Below are 19,604 nucleotides of genomic sequence, written 5' to 3' on the forward strand. Positions count from 1 at the left end.
TCAGACTGATAAACTTATTTGAAATCCGCTGTTCCAGAAACCGTACTGACCTTCTTGTCTTAATGATTTGAAGTTGTTTTCTTTAGAATTCTGGAGTTATGTCAAATTGATATAAATGTCTTTTGTGACATACCCAACACCTGTTTTTTCGATAACTTTTCACTTTATGCCACAGTTCTAACACCTCTTTGTTTCCCAGCAAAACTTTTATTTCTCTGTATCTCTAATTCCCCATCTATTCCCGTTATCTTTCCCATCTCTCTGTCCTTTTTCTCTAGGCAAACATTCCTTTTTCCTCTTTTACTCTCCTCAATCAAACTTTCAAACGGTCTTTTGTATAATTTTCGCCACATTGTAACATGGAATATAGTCCTAGTTCTTCAACTTCTCCGATTATTATTGAAAAGTGTCAAGTATGCGGTTTTGAAGGTCATGGATATCATTTTGGAGCATTCACTTGCAGGGCGTGTGCAGCTTTTTTCCGGTTTGTGTTTACTATTTCAGGATTATTGGACATATTTTTGATTCAGAAGATGTCATCTAGCTGCAACAACAGAGCATAGAAAATGTCGAAACAAATACTCGACGTGTGTACCGAATAGAAATGGAAAATGGTTTTGTAAAAAATGCAGATTTGACAGATGCAACAAATTAGGAATGTCTTCAGCCAGTAAGCTTTTATCAATTTACACTCAGAAATTAATATTTGTTGGCAGTTTAGTCAAAAATAAAATAGAATAGACTCAAAATAGAAACAATTTAGAACGATTTAGTATACTGATACTCAATATTTCAGATATTCAGTACGACCGCGATATATTCAAAATTGCAATACAACCAGGATCTTTAGCTGAATCTGAAGTTAAAATGAAAATTCGGAAGGATAGAGTGCAGTCACCAGCGGTGAGTAGATTTGTATTCATGAACGCCGTGCCTTGGGCTGATGCTAAGTTAGGAAAGATTACTTTGCAGATGAATGATACACGGCCAGAAGACGCCCTTCTGATACAAATAGTTCACACAATTGATGAAGAAGAAACTCTACCGTATATTGATACATCAGAACTTGTCGAGAAAGCTATATCTACAATTCTTACACCCAATGTAGTGCATAGTTCTAAAAGAATGAGTGATTTGGAGAAACTGACCAAGGGATTCGTAGAGTTTCAGACAAGTCAAAAACAAGAAATGTCTGAAATTTCATCACTTTCCTCGACGGATTACATGAAAGATTTCGAAAGAAGTATGTGTGGATCTGCGAATTGGTTGGCATGTTCAGATCGAATACAAAGCTTTGATGATGAACTCAAAGTAGAACTACTGAAGTCTGTTTGGTGGATTTGGGGAAGATTGGAGAGAATGTCCATGACAGCGAAGATGAGAGCGGAGGGGAGTTGTGGCAAAAAAGTAAGATTGTGTAATGAAAAAAAATTGATGATTTGAATTTTCAACACCGATCACAAAAGCGTTTTTGTCTGCAGCAATTCTTGTTTTCTCCGGATGGATTCGTTGACTATGATAGGATGTCCCCAGAAATGAGTTGTTGGTCAAAACGTAAATTTGAAGAGATGAAGTTGTGAGTTAACTGTAAATTGATAAATTTCAAAAACAGTTTTATTCCAGTTTCTTTGTTCCCAGAGAAATATTTTACGATGATGTCATTTGGAGCATTATTGAAACAGATCCTGATGATATGGAGTTAACTTTTATTGTTTGTTGCATTTGCTTTCAAGTCGCAGGTCAGCACATTATTATTTGATTCCAAATTCATTCTTGTTTTTAGGAAAACATTTCGGTGGACAGATTCAGGAAAAATTAGAAAAATTTCAAGATGTTTTGTCGAACGATCTTCATGAATACTACATGAAAAACAATAAGCGTATGTATCTTTTGAGGCTGAAAAAGTTGATGAAAATTCAAGAACAATTTCTCAAACTTCGGAATTCGCGACTCGAGAAGTATGAGGTCGCTGGTGTTTTCAAAATGTTCGGCGCTTCATTTTCACATCCTGAATTCTTCTGTTTCACACCCTAATAATGATGTTATAGAATTTGCATTTTCGAATAAACTTCTTCTTGACTCATTATTGATGAAAATATTTTAGATCCTTTTTTAGACATGTTTTTAGTTTCATTTAATTTATTTATTAATCATGAAAATTAAACAGGAGACCGGATCATGCCCCTCACGAGGCTATAGACCTGGTAGGAGGACGAAAATGTTCACTATTTGAATGTCATATTTTCAGGATTTTTGCAGGTTTTCAAAATTATTACCAATCAACCCCATCCATTTTATTGTTTTGGGGAATCGGAAAGTCTCCTGACCGAGTTGAAGCGTTGAGCAAAGTCCCTTCCATAAGGAATTAAATTTCCTGAAAAAGACAGAAAATCTCATGTTTTCAAGACATAAAACTAGTCTTTTCCGTAATGATTAGTGTTGGTATTAAATGAGATAGTTTCAGAATACGAAATGGAAGAAACAACATAGCATTGACGCACTATTGATTGACTATTAAGACAAATGCTCTTTTATTTCTCTATTTCTCCGTTTACACGCTCTATGTTGCTTTTTAAATACTTTGTTCTCAGCAAATAGTACGTATTTGTGAACTTTTCTCAAAATCTTCCACTTTGAGTAAAATGGAAACTTCTGAATCTGAAGAGAAATGTGAAGTCTGTTCTCAACCAGGACATGGTGTTCATTTCGGAGTGTTCGCGTGCAGGGCATGTGCCGCATTCTTTCGGTTAGTTCTCGTAGATTTCTTGTTCTCTCAATAATTTGTTTCAGAAGAAGTCACTTTTCACGAGAACATAAACCATGTCGTAATTTACAAAACAAATGTTCACCAAATCAGTATGGAAAATGGCTTTGTAAGAAATGTAGACTAGGAAAGTGTTTGGAGATAGGGATGAGCACGGAAAGTGAGGTTTCTAAAATCAGATATTACATTTTCGTTAATTCTTCAATTTCAGATATACAATACGATCGTGATTCTTTCAACTCATCTGAAACGTTTGCAATGAAGAAAGCACTCGAAAAGGGTATTTCGTATAGCGTTGAAGTTCCGACGGTTTGTATTTAAGTGATTTCGACTAGAAATGTTGAGTTATAGACCGTGGAAAGACTATTTGGAGTGTCTCATCTCATTATTTTCCTCAATTCCTCTGGAAACAACAAAAGTCTTCCATATATTGATACATCTCAACTTGTTGCAAAAGCCATCGACATTGTTCTTACTCCGAATCTAGTCAGAAAAACTAAAGCTTTGAGTAATTTGGAACAACTAACTCAGGGAATAGAAGACTCCCGATTCTCACAAAGAGGGAGATTATCTCTGAAAGAATTCATTTCACAAGATGATCACAAGAATGAATTTGAAAGAAGTATGTGTCAAACAGCCAAATGGCTTAGTTGTTCTGATCAGATAAGACAGTTTGATGATAAAACAAAGATTTCTATATTACAATCGATTTGGTTCATCTGGGGAAGGCTGGAAAGGATGGCTACAACCGCAAGATTGAGAATGAAGAATCTATGTGGAAAGACACAATTCGTAATTTCTCCTGGAGCTGTCATAGACTATGATGAAATGAAATCGGATATCAGTCATGTTTCAATTCATAACTTTGAAGAGATGAAGTTGTAAGTGGTTCTTGTGTGATATACTAATCTTTATTCTACTGATTTTCAGTTTCTTTTCGCCACGGGAGCTGTACTACGATGACATAATTTGTGACCTGATAGAGATTGAACCTGATGACGTGGAGTTAACATACAGTGCTGGCCATAATTCTATCCCCTTCTGGTTTTTTCAGCATAACTTTTTTATTAGTTATCCGATTGATCTGAAACTTGGCAGCAATGTGTATAAAGGTAAAAAATATGTAAAAACAAATTGGTTTTAAAATATTTTTAAAAATTTTAAAAATTTCATCTTTTTTCAAAAAACCAAGAAAATCAACAAAAATAAGAGATCGGCTAAATAGAGTCACGGAAATGAAAAATAAAAAAGAAAATGACCAGAAACAAAATTTATAAGTTCAATACTTCGTTGCGTATCCACGAGAATCAATAACGGCTTGGCAACGTCTCGGCATCGAGTCCAGAAGCTTGTCGATCACCGACTTCGGGATTGCCATCCAGGCGGCTTCGAGTTGCGCGAATTTTTGGTCCGCATTTGTGGCTCTAACTCCAGATAGTCGACGTTCGAGCTCTTCCCACATATGTTCAATCGGATTCAAGTCCGGACTTTGGCTTGGCCACTCCAGAAGATCCACACGACGACGTTGAAACCACGAGCGAACATGGAGAGAAGTATGCTTCGGATCGTTGTCTTGCTGGAAGACGTAAGCTCTGCCGACATTTTGAAGTGCCCATGGTCTCATCGTATTCTCCAAAATATCTTCATACTGGAATCGATCCATGATACCAACGATTCTTCGTAGAGGACCCATGCCTTGGCTGGAAAAACATCCCCAAACCATGCACGATCCACCCCCATGTTTGACTGTCGGTGTTTGATACTTGGGATCAAATCTGGTTCCAATCGGACGACGAATCCATGTGTTTCCGTCGCTGCCGAACAAATTGAACTTGGATTCGTCGGACCAGACGTGTTTTGCCCACTCCTGACGTCCCCAGCTCAAATGAGCTTTTGCCCACTCAACACGGCTTCTGCGATTCTTCTCACTGATGAACGGTTTTTTGACTGGACGCCTTCCATGAAGTCCTTGAGCTTGGAGACGTCTTCGGATTGTTCTTCTGGATGGTACTGGTTCATTCGGAGAAGTCACGACGACTTGGATGTCCGTTGAGGTCCTACGAGGATCCTCTCTTGACGCTCGGATGATGTTGCGATCCATCACATGGGTGGTTTTTCGAGGTCTTCCTGGGTGTTTTGCCAGCTCAAACGTGTTCTAAACGTTTGTATGATTTAAACAAGTGTTTTTTAACATTTACCTGATCAAGACACCTCTTGATAAGTTTACGGATTCCTGAAGGTGAGCACTGAAACTGAGCAGCAAGCATCTTGGTTGACTGTCCATTCAGATGACCACGAAAGATGGCGGTCTTGACAGAAAGCGGGAAGTTCTTGTTGTTTGTTGGTCTAGTCATACCTAAACATCAACTTTCAAGTCAGAACATGCACTTTGGACTTTTCAGAAAAACACAAATAATTAAAAACTGGAAAAAGTGAAAAACGTGAAAAAGTGAAAATATCGAAAAATCGAAAAAAACGCTAAAAATTTTTTATTGGATGATGCAATTTCTGTCTGCAATCTTGCGTATAGATGCTTACCGTAGGCTGAAAAATTTTCAGATCAATCGGATAACTAATAAAAAAGTTATGCTGAAAAAACCAAAAGGGGATAGAATTATGGCCAGCACTGTACATAATATCGATTATATGTTTTCAAGTAACAGGTAAGAAATTCTGGAAGTTTAACCGTGCAACTCATAATCTCAAACTGCATTTCCAGGCGCCCATTTTGGAGGTCCGATTGAAGAAGATATGGAACGATTACAGGATATTTTATCCAATGATTTACATAAATATTACATTGAAAATAGTAAAGTGAACTACTTTTCAAGGTTGAGACAATTAATGAAAATCAAGGAAAATTTTCAAAAATTTCGAAACGTTCGTCTTGAGAAGTATTCGATCGGAGGAGTGTTCAACTTGTTCAACAAGAGATTTTCAAATCCTGAGTTTTTTTGGGTTCCGCCACAAAAGTTTGTTTGATTTGTAACCTAATGAAGTGTTATTATTTTAGTTTATATCCGAATGTTAACAGAGATTCCCAACAAAAGTGCCTACAAGCACACATAAAATATCGCAGTAAATGCTTCCGCCTTTTCTTTAGAAGTACACTTTCTCCCCAGTTCCGTAATCTCACGATTACCTATTCGTCATCCGTTCCACTTCCTGTCTGTTTCTCCGATTCATTTGAGTATCCTAACCACCCGTCGGTGCACAAAAGTTATTTTCTCAGGCATCCCCTTTAACAAATTCTAAATAACAACGTATTTTCCAGACAGATACTTATGAACAAATACCGGACAAGTATTCCTATTTTTGGAGGCTCTTTTCATTCAAACAGAGGCATGATGCTCCTGAATTAAAACCATAATAATAGAGGGAGGGAATAGAGCAATCTAAATCGTGCTCTCAAAATTGGAAAGGACAAAAAAGGAGACCCTCCGAAAAAAAGCGTCGGGGAGAAGTGGAGAGCAATCGGACGGTACGAGAGATTGGTCAATTGGAGAGACGGAGAGGGAGAAAATGTAAATAAATCGGAAAGTGGATAGTGTTGATGTTAGTGGACTACTCATAAAAACTAAGAGGTTTTTAATAGAGACTTCCGTCTTGAGAACTTCAGAGAGAAAGTAATTTATGAATCAGAGAGAACACAAGTTAGATGCAGATCCATTAGAAATCCGACTTTTTCGTTTCATTCAATATGTTTGTACCTCTTACAAAAAACCATATCGTTTAGCTCCTCCCTCGTCTCTTTCTTCCTTCTTCTTTGTTCCATTGAGCCTCGATTTTTTGCACTTTTGAGAATTGAATCGAACAAGCAAGGGGTGGAGCCGTCGGCCGCTACTGACCCCTAAATGTAAAAGGGGTCTGGTAAACAAGGATTCCGTATAAAAGAAATGAGTGCTAGAAGAAAATAGACAGAACATGATGTCTTCTACAACCTTCTCTATTCTGGCTTTGGCCGTCATCGGCGTCGTTTTGGCTCGACCACAATTTCCAGGTGGACCACCACCAGGCATGAGTGTGAGTTGTTTGCTTTCAGTATTTGAAAACTAGAAATTTCTTGATCATAAACTTACAAAAAGCACCGTTGAATGTCAATTTTGCAGGCCGTCCCACCACCAATCGCCGCCGTTCTCCCGCCAGAGACCCTCTCTCGTCTCGAAGCAATTCATGCTGATTCCTCCCTCTCGGAGCTCGAGAAGCACAAGGCCATTGACGAGATCATGGTGAATCTCCCAGAAGAAGTCCATGATCGTATCCCACCACCACCAGGATTTGCTCAACTTCCAGCTGAAGTTCAGGCTCAATTGAAATCAATTCACAGAGATAAGAGCTTGGACTTCCAACAAAGACAATCTGCTATCCGTGGTGTCTTGGATAACTTGGCTCCGGAATACAAGAGACTCCTCCCGCCACTTCCGTACGTTTAGTTTGAGATGAATTGACAGGACTTTCGAGGTCCAAGGTAGAATTTCCACCTGAAATCTTTTTTTCAGATTCCCACAACATCCCCAATAGACTCCCTTGACCGACGACTACATGTAAAAAAATTCGCATATTTTTGTGTATAAAAAAGAGAATATTAATTAATTTATTGAATAAACAATTCCAGTTGCAAAAAATCTCTATTGAATTGACCAGAACTCGAAAAGCTTCTAGTTTTTTTTAGAATTCAGAATATACAACGTGTATCGCCACGGGGTTCCGTCTAACTAGGGTTTGCAAATGGGCCCGGTTGAACTTCTTTTTTTGGCGGCAAGCTCAAATAATTTGAATAATTTGAATATAATGTGATCCCGATTCTTTCACAATCTTTTCTGGTATTTTCTACCAAATCTCATGATATAACAAATTCCTCAAAAACATTAAAAAACAATGTTCTGAAATTCAAAAATCAGAAAACAATTCTCGTGCAAGCCGGAAAAAAAACAAAAATACAAGTCACAATCAATCACAAGAGGTCTTAACCGGTTGTTTTGGGACCCTGAAGCGAACGGATCGAGGGGGAAAATGAGAGAGAAACAGCAAATTCTCAAAATTCCGAGCGTCCGATCGGTCCTCTGGAGAGAGGGAGCTTCAACACATGTGTCCCGTCTCTCATTTTTCTTTCTCTTACTTCCTCCACTAACACTGTGATATTTATTACAAAGAAGAAGACACGAACAAAAAATTGTTGGGGTGTCTGAGGGATAGAGTGTGTGTCCAGTTTTTGAATGAGTTCACAATCAATTTTTCTATCTTTTTATCTTTTTTCATCTCAACCCTCTAGCTTTTTCCCGTTCAATCAACTTTTATAGTTTTGAAAACTAGGGGTGTGCTATTCAAATCAGTATACGGGAGCTTCAAATTTATCACAAAACGTATAAAAACATTTATGAATATCTGACTAAAATGCATGACATATTTGCTGAAAAAATCATGTTACGGTATATGAGCGCATGGTTAAGCATTGGTAATTTGAATCTTTTTATAGATTCTTTCAGCTTTTGGTCGTCATCAAATTGTTTACTTCAATTGAGCTCTCAAATTTATGTTTAAAATAAAGGAACCAAATGATATAAAACCTGAGTGGAATTCCCTAACTACCCTTTGAAAAATCGTATAATAAAAGGCTTTTCCGGAAATATGGCAGTAGTCCTGTAAACGTTTGCACATCTTTCCCGCTTTTCGCAGAAATTCTTAGAACACTTTCCCAATCTTTTCTCCCTTTTGATATGCTAATTCCTTACAAATTTTCCCTTGATAACAGAACAAAACCTCTTCAAAAAGAAAGATCGTCTTTTCGTTTTCTTATCGAAAAGCTGTAAAAAGGTGCGAGGAACAATAAAATGGTTCTCCAAGCGTTTTCTTTTTTTCCTTGTCATTTTTTGTATACTTGAGGCTTCTCTTAACAAACTTTCACTCTGTTTATAAACAACAGTTTTCGAATAATTCTTTTGTATTTTTGACTCAAAAAATCAAAACGAACAGTTAAAGATAGTGTAATCCTGGGACTGAAATCTGATAGCAATGTTTGTGTTTTGATGTGGAAGGGTTTTCAAAAAAAAAGAGTAGGAGATGTTTGTTTTTATAAATTTTTGAAATTCTTCTTTGAAATGAAAGGAAGGTTTCAGATATTTTTTGAAGCCGAAATTATGGACATCTGAGTCTTCATAAAATCATTTGAATCAAAACAATGAAGATATACGTTTCCCAGTAAACCAAATTCTGAATATCTCAAAAATCTTTCTAGATTTCCGATCATGAGTCAATGAGTCATACTTTAGGAAGAAATAAACCCGAAATAAAGTATCGAAATAATATCGAAAATCGAGAAGATGTCTCCTGACTATGACTACTACTGCTGAAAAGTATCATATTCTTGGTTCACTCCATTCCCGTCACTTTTTCTCGCCTTCTCCTTCTTTTTCCCTTTTTCTCCGGATTCTATACTACTTTTCGTTATTCTGTTCCATTATCTGAAGTCGAGACAGTATTATTTCAATGTGTGTTCTTGTGGGAAAAATAAGAAAAAGTTGGGATGCAGGGGGTGACTAATTGTGAATCATACTGTCTATATTTTTTATGTTTTCTGTTTTCTTTTCGGCGTCCCAACGACTATTTGAACAATATTGCAGGAAAGCTCAGCAAGTTGATAGTTTTTTTCGATGAACATCTTATTTTGATATTTGATATAAATTCTTGAATCTTATTTTCTGGTTATGAATTGATAACTTTTTCAGAAAAGTTTTTGATATTCCAGCTTATTTCAACTATTGAAAGTTTGAACTCTTTGCACTTCAATTCCAATTTTCCACGTGACTGAACTCGGCTGATTAGGAGAAGAAAGTTGGAAAATAGAAAGTTTTTGTATGAATGAAATATAAAATAGTTGTCTTCTCATTCTACTGATAATGGTGAGAACCACAACTTTCTTACACATAAAACAATCATTTTCCTTGCCTGTTCTACGGGTATTTACACCAAATTAGTGATAATTGATAAGAAGTGAGATGATTCATCCTCAAGTAAATTGATAGTCTGAAAGAAGATTTATGGGTTTTTAGAAGAAAACGTTATGTCCAAAATTAGGAGACTTCGAATGGCATATTCTGAAAATGAAGAACTAAAAGTTTGGTAATTGAAATTTCCTGTAGTCTTTTACAGAATTGAAAATCCTACTTTTCCCAACCAGGATAAAACCTAAAACAATGAATTTTTAGTGAGTTCAAACTCCGATTTCTCGATTTTTTGATAACCTTCTTCCTCACTTTTCCTTTAATTTTTTTGTTTGATGGAATCTTCCTCTTCTCGCTTTTTTTTCGCCTTCATCTCAGCTACTGACCCAATGACTCATTCAATTTTCCGTTCTTTTTTCTTTTTGTTATTCCATTCGGAGAGTAGCCGATATTTCGAAACATATAGGGCCTCTTGGCGGCTGTTTTGTTGTTAGTCAATTCTCAGATTTTCAGTCGAAACAGGCTTTTCCTTTTTCATTCTTTTCACAAAGTTTCCCAACGATAGAGATTATTCCTGCAGAAAAAAAATGGTAGGTTGAATTAATTTTTAATTTTTGGCACAGCTTCTCCTCGATCTCAGTTGAATCTCTTAATAACCAATCATTATTCTTCTTGATAATTAGCTCATATTCTATATCATCATCTTCAGAATACAATGTTCTTGGGAACGGCTTATGAAGTCGTTGACGTCTTCTAATCGTTTCTCATTTGACGGTTTTCTCCTATCGCACGTTCGGATCATTGTCGTTATTCTTTAGCTTTTTTCAAAGAGAATGAGACTCTGTGACAATTCTTCGGGATTCAGTAGGAAGATACTTGTTTAGTTGCAGATTTAAGAACTTGAATTGTATTAGCAGATCCTGAAAATGCATTTCAGAAATTTATTGCGTCTTCCAATTACTATTCCAATGTTTCAAAATATAGAGTATAATAACCATAATCGTTTATTTCCAGCATCTGTGATGGACTTCGTTTATTTTCTATATTCTGTTCCTTGTTTTTTGCATAGACTGTCCAAACGTTTTCCCACTTCTTCCACTCCCCTGAGGCACACACAGAGAACGGTCTCTGTCTTTTTTGTTGTATTAGTCGTCTTTTTGTTTTATTTTTCTCGGTATTCGTTACGTCGGCTAGACCGGGCAGGAAGTGACGTAATCTTTTTTGTATTCTGTTAAAAGAAACGTAGAATACACGTGGAAAGGAAAATTCCAAAAAAAAAACGTGGAGGTTTCCAGTATAATCCAGGGTCTCATTTCTCTTGAAATTGTTATAGACAAACTTGAACTACTCGGTTTTTACCAGTTACGATAAATGTAAGTAAGTGATTATAATGCAGATCTCAGCATCCTTTTCCACCAACAAACTATAAATTTTTGGCAGAACCATATTGTAAATAGAATAACCGTTCACCAACTCGAAAAAAAAACAAATTTACAAAAAAATCATTGAATATACCCACTTTACACGAAATTTCTTTGTTTAATCCAATAATTTCCCTTCTTTTTCCAATTGAAATATTTTTAAACACCGCTCGTTTTTTTCTCATTCCGTATTTTTCGCCGTTCAACACCCGCTCTCAACGAACGTCGAAATGTCGGAATGAATGCACTTTGAAAAAGATGAATGGGTTTTTCGGCGCCCCTCCTCCCAACTGTCGATTTACTACTTTTCTCTCTGTTTTGTCCTCCAACCCACTCATTTTTCGAAAATTTTCTACTTTTTGAAAATAGAGAGTTGGGGATTTGTGCTCACTTGCACAGAGTTTTTGCAGAATCCTCTTCTTTAAAAAAAATCAGTCGCATTCAAAATAGTCGACCACTTTTACTCAGGGGAATATCAGGAGAGTGGGAGGGCGGGGAAAGGAAATGGAAGAAGACTGATGTCACAAGATTTCAGATCTTTTTGTTTCCTGGTATAAATATGTTGTTCAAAATACGTAAGTTTCAGGAATGAGGTGTCAGAATTTAGGATGAGGGTAGATCTCTTTAATTTAATTATGTATTCAAGTTTAAAGCCCTAGATTACATTCGGAGCGTTCTAGAAAAAAGTAACCATATCCCCGAAAAAGATCTATTCAAATCATATTCATGATGCTTTTGTTTATTTTCATAGTTCGTAGATGCTTCATATATGAGTCATTGACATCGTGTTCATTCTCACTGTGAATTTTCACTGATTTGAAAGTTTTCTCGTGATCATTTCAGTTTTTCCTTCGTCTTTAAAGTCAAACTATTGAGCATCCTTGTTGGTTAATATTTTTTCTATTTTTCAATCCAAACTCTGGAAAGTAAACGTTCCTGATAATCGCTAATATGTTTTCCTCCTAGCGAGGTTCTCCGAAAAGTTTTTTAAAAATTGAAATCACCTTCATAGTACTTCTCAGAAGGTTCAATGAATTTTCGTGCTTTTATGCCGTCGACACCTTCCTTCTTACAAAGATTTCAATTTAACTAACACAGCTGCTTCCGAGCGCACTTTTTGCTACCCTATAGATAACACGTGCCGCCCGTCTCAATAAATTGTCATTTTTTGTTCAATCACTTATTGTCGCCACAAAAAAGTTCCGACATTTTTCCTCACGTCAGAATGCAGACTCAGTAGTAATTTAGCACTTAGTCTGCATTTTGTCGTAAGAAAAAATGTCGGAACTTTTTGTGGCGACAATAAACAAAAAAAAACATTTACTTCTTGTTGGTGGCAAGAGACATCCGATAAACAATTCATTGTCGCTTCTTATCACTACTGCTCCTTTATTTCATTTCATCATTGAATTCATATTGATTTTAATTTTTCAGATTACAGCAACTCATCTTTCAATAAGTGCATGTGTTCTCGACACGATAATTATGGTTAGTTTCCTTTTTTAACAGAAAATGAGTTAGCCGCAGCTCTTGAAAATCTCTGACGTCTCACAAGAAAACCTATTTCTTTTTTAAAACTAATAAAAATCAAGTTTGTTTTTCTTTTGATCTGAAACCCGAAAACTCCAGATGAATCCGCAGATGTTTTGGGCGGTTCACATCCTCGTCTCCCATCCAGATCATAACTTCTAACTCATAACTCAAAACAAAAAGAAAAAAATCATCCAGATGTTCAGATAGTTATGAGAAGAGAAACCCTTTCTTCCGGAACGGATTTTCGTTGGGTTTTCTCTTGAAAACGATTTAAAACCCGCCGAAAATCATGCATAAACCAGAAGATATTCAAGGCCACAACCTGACTTAACCACCGTTTATTTATGCATTCAATTTCTTTGAAATAGCAGAAATTTATCAATTTTGGAGGAAAAACATGACATGTCTTTTATAATTCATAGCAACATATTTCAGCCGTAGCTGAAAACACATTTTTTAGTTTTTTTTTAACAGAACATGCGAAAATCGACCATAATTATAAGTAATTTCAAGCAGTGCGATAGTTTTGTCGTCAAAATTCAACAGGGCACAAATTTTCAGTTAAAAACTTACATTTTTATCATTTTTGAATAAGATATCTACACAAGTATTGATATTTTCAAGAAAGTCTTTCTAAATCCAAAACATGCAAATTTTTCCAAATATGTGCATTTTGACGTGGTCGTGTTTGCGGACGTCTCCAGTTGCGCCACTCGGCGCGCTGTTGGTAGAATTTGAATTAGCCCCGTTTCTGCGCTATTTGAAGGGATTCCTTCCTTTTAATTGGAGAAATATATTATGTTTCAAAATGAAAATGTCTTTTGTTTTGAAAAATTAATCATATTTTAAAATTTTTCATCTTTTTAACATGAAATTTACCATAAACAACCGTTTGCTGGAAAAACTCTGACAATAGTTTTTTTTTCTTCACTGTATGCTCGGATTGCACAGATATTTAATTGTTTGAGCTTTGCGAAAACCCGGCGTATGATTATCTTTCTTGAAGTTTTCAATTAAATTTCAGTATAAACATTCTTTGTGCGATTTCCGACATCAAATCGAAAAATGTTTTGTTTTCTCTCTTCTTCTGAACAACTTTTTAATATTGCCTTTAAAAATTTTTGCAATTTTCAGGCTGACAGCGATTTAATGGAGCATAACGACTTTCGAGTCGTTTCATCGTCCACAGTGTCCAGGAAAGGTTCTACAAATATGGGAGGTGGAATGGTCGTCGCTGGCGGACTTCAAAATTCGAACAGATTCAGATACACGTTAGGAGAGGTAAGTTGAAAATGGAAAATGAAAGAGTAAGATCAAAATTTCACAGGAGTTTTACGGTGGACACAATTTATTGTTTTTGATTTCAGGTCTGCTCAACAAATGTGACATTGGATGTGAACGTCGGAACTGGCTGGACTAGGATACGGCTGAAAGAAGTACCAAAATTCATCGTCCACGCCTTCAACATGATTTCAAAATATGGAATGGAAAATGACGGATTATTTCGAAAAGAAGGAAACGCGCCTCGTTTGAATCGTGTTGAAACACAAATGATCTACAGAGGACAATGTGATATTTCGGGTGATTATACTGTTGCTGATGTGTGTACAATGGTTAAACGATTCCTTCGCGATCTAAAGCCACCACTTCTGGATTCTGAGCAGTTTCGTGCACGGCTTCTGAAGAAAGCGTGTCAGGCGAGAATCTCAGATTCGTATTTAATGACACGTGAAGAAATGGCAGACATGTTTTATGTGGAAAGTAAATCAAAAGAGAAACAAACTCCTCTTCTTTCGGATGTTCATTCTTCGACGTTGGGTTATGTGATGCGACAGTTATATAGGGTGAGTAGAGTTCTGAAAATAGAAATATCACTCAATTTACAAGACATTAAAACTTTCAGATCTCAATGTACAGTGACAAACACAAAATGTCGATCGAAAACCTTGCCGTTGTCCTCGTTGGAAGCGTTTTTGGCGATGGAATTCATGATCCAAAAAAGAGCGGACAGATGCGTCGTGGGTCGAGAGATGACATTTTGGCCCAGAAAAAACAAGATATGAATGTGCACGTGGCGGCGGTGAAATTGTTGATAACGAATGTGAGTTTATGCAATTTCTGTAGATGAGGGTAATTGTAAAATTCACGTCGCTTCTGATATCTGCAAATTTTCAAAAACTAGATTTTACAATGACAAGTTATTTCTTATTTTTTCAGGCCAATCTAATTGGAGTCCGCCGTGATCCGTACGTCACCAGTAACGCAATGGCTCGAAGCTCCAGTGCGATGCCACGTTGCATGTCCAGTGGATATGAGACGGCATCATCTGAAGCTGATTGTATGTCCACAAAGACATCATCGTCCACATTGAAAAGTGGCCAAGAGCCTGGACCATCTTCCCATATTTATCGTCGGGATTCAGAAGCGGCTCATAAAATCGTCACTTCCCGAAAGAAGGGAGAAGCTAATTCAAAAAAGAAAAGATCTGCATCATTCCTCCCAAGTTTTCGTGACCTTAAGCATCGTCTGACAAACATGAAACGGGCGAAAAGTCCTAGCCCGGATCGACTCATGACCGGACACTCTGCAACAGAGCCGAAACTGACGGATACGAGTTCATCAGATATGTACACAGATCCTCATGAAACTCAAGTTCATCGGAAGAAAGTAGCGAGAAATGAATCGAACACTGCTTCAACTGGATCCACAGCATCTGGAAGACAATCGAGAAGTCAGCAATCACGACGTCTCAACACAAATGCTGTACCGAGAATGGGTAGTAATAATAATAGAAACGTGTCGGCCAGTTCAAAACCAACGATCGCCAAAATTTTTGACACTGACATGATTCCGAGCAGCGGAGCACTTCGGCGACTCTCTGCTAGTGATCAGAATTCGGATGCTATTCGATTCGCTAAACATCGGTCGTCGAATGAGAAAATGAGTGCTACAGGTGAGTTGCTGCAAGAGCGAATAAAATGTGAATTGCTATCTGGACGGGGATGTTATTTTCTCTAAAGAAGTATTATCCTTTCAGAGTTCCTGATGTCTGAGCATCAGAGAGATTACCGTGATGTCCCGTTAACAACAAATACTTCGAAAATTCTGAAGCGTAACACGATGGTTCTTGGTGAAAACTCCAACTCAAAATCCAGTACGAGACATACCAACCGCCGGCACACAGCTCCAATTCACAATAACCGACCGCGTCGAAACCGTCCGAATACTGTTGGCACTGGCCTTCCACACAGGAAAGATTCAGTGTTGAATGGAGGATCATCGATAGAAGAAAAGGAGAATCAAGCGGATTGTGAGACGGATGACGCTTTGGAATCCGCTAAAAATGTTGATCATTCCGAATGGCTTCTCGAGCAGAAGGCACTTGAGGCACGTTCAAGAAGAGCTGGAAGAAAGCAGAAACAAGCGCCGAGAAATATTAATACGGAAAGTACGATAGGATTGAATGGATCTATGGCAGAGGAGCCGACAACAAGTGTAATGAAAGTGGAGACAATGGATTCAGTTAAAGAGGAATCTCCACAAAAACAACGGACATCAGTAATGGTAGTGATGAGAAAAGATTTGGACGAGGTTAAGAATACTAAACAGTTCTGTGACACAGCGACATCTCCAATGGTAGTTGATACACCGAAGGTGCGTTATTCTGGTCATCTAGGTGACTGTATCGAACACTCTTCGTTGCAGAAACAATCTCATGAAAATGGTCATGTATGGGTTGGAACGAAACAAGTCGTCACTGTGACACCAACTCCAACGATCGCGAGACGCCAGAGTCGTGCTCGTCTTTCGTACTCAAAAGCAAACGAATCATCACCGTTAGACATGCCTTCTGGAGCATCAAGAAGAGAATCGAGTCCATTGATGTCACCTATATTGAAACATGTGACAATAACAAATAATTCACCACAGGCACAAGTGGTCACATCGTCACCAAGGTAAGAGTGATGAAACATCAATTTGTCTTAAAATCAACAGATACAATCATTAAGTTTTACTAATAGTTTCTTTTCAGAAGTAGCCTCACTCCGAAATCTCATGTGCTTTCGCCTCTCGTTATCAAAATGGATAAGAATCTTGACACCCCAACACCACCGCCAGTTCCACCTCACTCTCCACCCAATCTGACTCCGCAAACGTCGCGAGGATCGATGGAAGCTGCTGCCGAGATGAAGAGAATCACAATTTCTGGTGTCTCCCATCAGCCTCGGCGACCACCGACGCCTCCATCTCATCCCAAAATGTCAAACCCATTTTCTCCAAAACTGCCGATCAGATCGGTCACTATTGACAATGGATTTGAGCTTCCGTCGAGTGCCAAAGAAGCTCCAGCCACAGAACAGCCTCCTTCTGCTAATCTTTTTAAACTTCCACAGTTGCCAATCACAGCAAGAAAAATGACGTCGAGTCAAATTTCGCCACTTGCATTCCAACGACAACAGAACCCACATCAGTCAAAATCGACATTGTCTGTTCCAAATCGGGCGAATCTTCGAGAAACGAAGAGCATCGATCCCGAGACTTTGCCGTTACGGTCAGCTCCGCTTCATGGAACATCCTCAGGAGGAGGACAATTGTCCCCACGATCGAATGACTACTTTGAGTTTGGAAAATATACGAATGCGCTGAGATCAGCGACTGATGAGTTTGTAAGTCAAATTTTATTATATGTTCTAAAATGAAAAATCATTTTCCTATTCAGGCATTACCCCACAGAAAGCTATCAGTTGAGACACGCCCATCGGTTGCCATTATTCGAACGAATAATTGTGGATTGGTCCGATCAAGAGTTCATCATTTCCAAGTGAGTCCCATTCTGTTAGAATCAGTAATATTTCAAGCTGATCTTTCTTGTTAACAACTTCAAAGTCTTGTTTCCAGGAAATTGAACAGCTCCAACGAATTGATTCTTCAATGAGCGGCCGTTTATCCGCCCTTTCTCAAACATCACTTCGAAGCAATGATACTCATCCATCTTCATCTGATCGCTTCTCAGATGTTTCCGATCTTCGTCACAATTTGACCTCATCTGAATCGAATCGGTCGTTGGAATCGACTCCAAGCACACCGACAGCAACAGCTGTAACTTCACGGGTTTCATATGGTTCTTCTGCTCCTCGCCATCATTTTTGAAAACAAAAATAATTATTGTATGTGTGTGTTTTTTCATGAATTATGGGTATTCTTTCATTTCTTCACTTTTTGTGTCTACATCTCAAACGATCCTCACCGTAATTATTTATAGATTTTCTGTCCTATTTTCTTGCTACGCCCCAGGCGTCTTGAGACTCCAGTACTTGAAATCTCCATGGTCCCGCCCTTTTACATCTTTAAGTTTTCCTAAAAACTCCTTCACCTACCTTCCATTTGTCATTTTTTAGACGGATTTAGTTTTTCTTCGTTATGTTTCAACGCTGAAATACTTGCATCCAGACTCCCCCCACCTTTCCTCCCAATTTCCATTCATCTCTGCTCGCCCGCTTCTTCTCCGTTTTTCTCCGGTGTCGCTGTGCATCATTACACCGCTGCTTCTGCTGCGCACGTCTTCAGCACAGCTCCAGAATTGGAATTAGAATTAGAATTCAGCACATTTCTCTTTATTTTTCGCATTCCATCTGGCACGTCTTTTGCTTGTGCAAGCACCTCTTCTTCAGCTCCCACATTTTGGTGCCAGCGGTAGCACCCAGGAAAATGGAGAAGAAGCGGACGTTTCTCATTTCCCACCTCCTTCTCATTCGTTCGCATTCCACATTTTTCTTCATATGTTTCTCCTTTTCAACATTTTTTTCACTGTATTTTTCGAGACATCACATCCTCCCGTCCAGCATCACATTTATTATCATTATTCTCATCATGTGCTTTACTTTTCTTTCCCTCAAATCTTTTTTTATAATGTATTGAAGAAACACTTATAAGAATGTCATAGATGAAGCACACTTGTCATAACTGGATGATTTCTTTTCTCAAAACTCTTGCTGTCTTTTAACGATGGAGTTATCAATTTGAGCACACGGAAGCTACGACGGAAAACGAAGGACGGAAAGCATGATTTCTGGAGTACAGGAAATTCGAATTAAATGAAAAGAGGAAACGATATCAGATCACCGTTTAGGAATCTGAAAACCAACTCGATGGGAAATTCAGCAGCTCCGAGCAAACAATTGGACTTGGAGGAGTTATGGATAAGGAACATTTGAAACCAGGAGCTGGATCAATCTCACTCCTGCTCCCAAAGTACTGAAAAGAACATTCTCGATGTATAATTTATGACAAAATAACTCGATCTCCATCATCTTCTCCATCTCTATTTTCTCCCAATTTCTCTCTCCTTTTCCCACTTCATTTGAAATCATTAGTGGCCTTCCCATTTATCTATTTTCCCCGGTTTTCCATCCCTCTCTCTCTCAGCTCGATCTATTTTTTCTAATTAACTTCTAGTTATCTAGAAAATAGAGTGAGTGAGAAGAGGTGTGTCTACTCATTTCCATTTTCACTTTTTATACGAATCGACTAGACGTTTTGCTCCGTTCTTCGGGAGTTCTGAGAGTTTTTGTTGTGGGATCTTCTGGGTGTGATGACTGATGTGAGTGCACACGAAAGCGATGGAATGGATATTCAGCTCTCGTTCTAATATAAGTAATTCCTTGTGACATCCCATAGAGTTCATATTTATTTAAGATATTTATAACAATTTCATTCTGATTTTGACTTGACATCCAACAAGTTATCTCCATTTCACTTACTTCCTGGTTCGCCTTTTGTAGTCCTTGAATCCTAATGATTGTTTTTCAGAGACCGTCAACAAATTCTTTAAGAGTGTGACATAACCACGTCGAAGTTAGGAAGTCATCATGTTTTCGTGAGTTTTTCAAGTATTCTCTTTGTCTTCGTGGAATATTCCGGCTAGTGAGTGTTGTGTGAGATGCC

The 19,604-nt window shown here is 37.8% G+C and overlaps 4 protein-coding genes across 4 annotated transcripts; all 4 read left to right on the top strand.

Moving 5' to 3' along the window:
* Positions 1 to 359: 359 nt before the first annotated feature.
* Positions 360 to 2,034, top strand: GCK72_018980 (uncharacterized protein; the record flags this gene model as incomplete). The annotated part of the gene is made up of 7 exons (XM_053732827.1): positions 360 to 484; positions 531 to 670; positions 797 to 903; positions 973 to 1,407; positions 1,482 to 1,576; positions 1,624 to 1,739; positions 1,784 to 2,034. 7 exons carry the CDS (start codon positions 360 to 362, stop codon positions 2,032 to 2,034), a joined length of 1,269 nt encoding a protein of 422 aa, XP_053581740.1.
* A 608-nt stretch (positions 2,035 to 2,642) lies between these two features.
* GCK72_018981 (uncharacterized protein) lies at positions 2,643 to 3,649 on the top strand (the record flags this gene model as incomplete). Its single annotated transcript, XM_053732828.1, has 4 exons — positions 2,643 to 2,746; positions 2,791 to 2,924; positions 2,976 to 3,073; positions 3,116 to 3,649. The coding sequence occupies 4 exons, from the start codon at positions 2,643 to 2,645 to the stop codon at positions 3,647 to 3,649; spliced, it is 870 nt and encodes a 289-aa protein (XP_053581741.1).
* Positions 3,650 to 6,688: 3,039 nt separating this feature from the next.
* Positions 6,689 to 7,285, top strand: GCK72_018982 (uncharacterized protein; the record flags this gene model as incomplete). The annotated part of the gene is made up of 3 exons (XM_003110332.2): positions 6,689 to 6,787; positions 6,874 to 7,187; positions 7,264 to 7,285. 3 exons carry the CDS (start codon positions 6,689 to 6,691, stop codon positions 7,283 to 7,285), a joined length of 435 nt encoding a protein of 144 aa, XP_003110380.2.
* Positions 7,286 to 13,808: 6,523 nt separating this feature from the next.
* On the top strand, positions 13,809 to 17,810 carry GCK72_018983 (uncharacterized protein; the record flags this gene model as incomplete). Its single annotated transcript, XM_053732829.1, has 9 exons — positions 13,809 to 13,940; positions 14,027 to 14,503; positions 14,563 to 14,760; positions 14,877 to 15,612; positions 15,697 to 16,313; positions 16,365 to 16,615; positions 16,693 to 17,326; positions 17,380 to 17,481; positions 17,559 to 17,810. The coding sequence occupies 9 exons, from the start codon at positions 13,809 to 13,811 to the stop codon at positions 17,808 to 17,810; spliced, it is 3,399 nt and encodes a 1,132-aa protein (XP_053581742.1).
* Positions 17,811 to 19,604: the final 1,794 nt, after the last annotated feature.

The sequence above is a fragment of the Caenorhabditis remanei genome, chromosome V, assembly GCF_010183535.1.
Source record: "Caenorhabditis remanei strain PX506 chromosome V, whole genome shotgun sequence".
Lineage (NCBI taxonomy): Eukaryota > Metazoa > Nematoda > Chromadorea > Rhabditida > Rhabditidae > Caenorhabditis > Caenorhabditis remanei.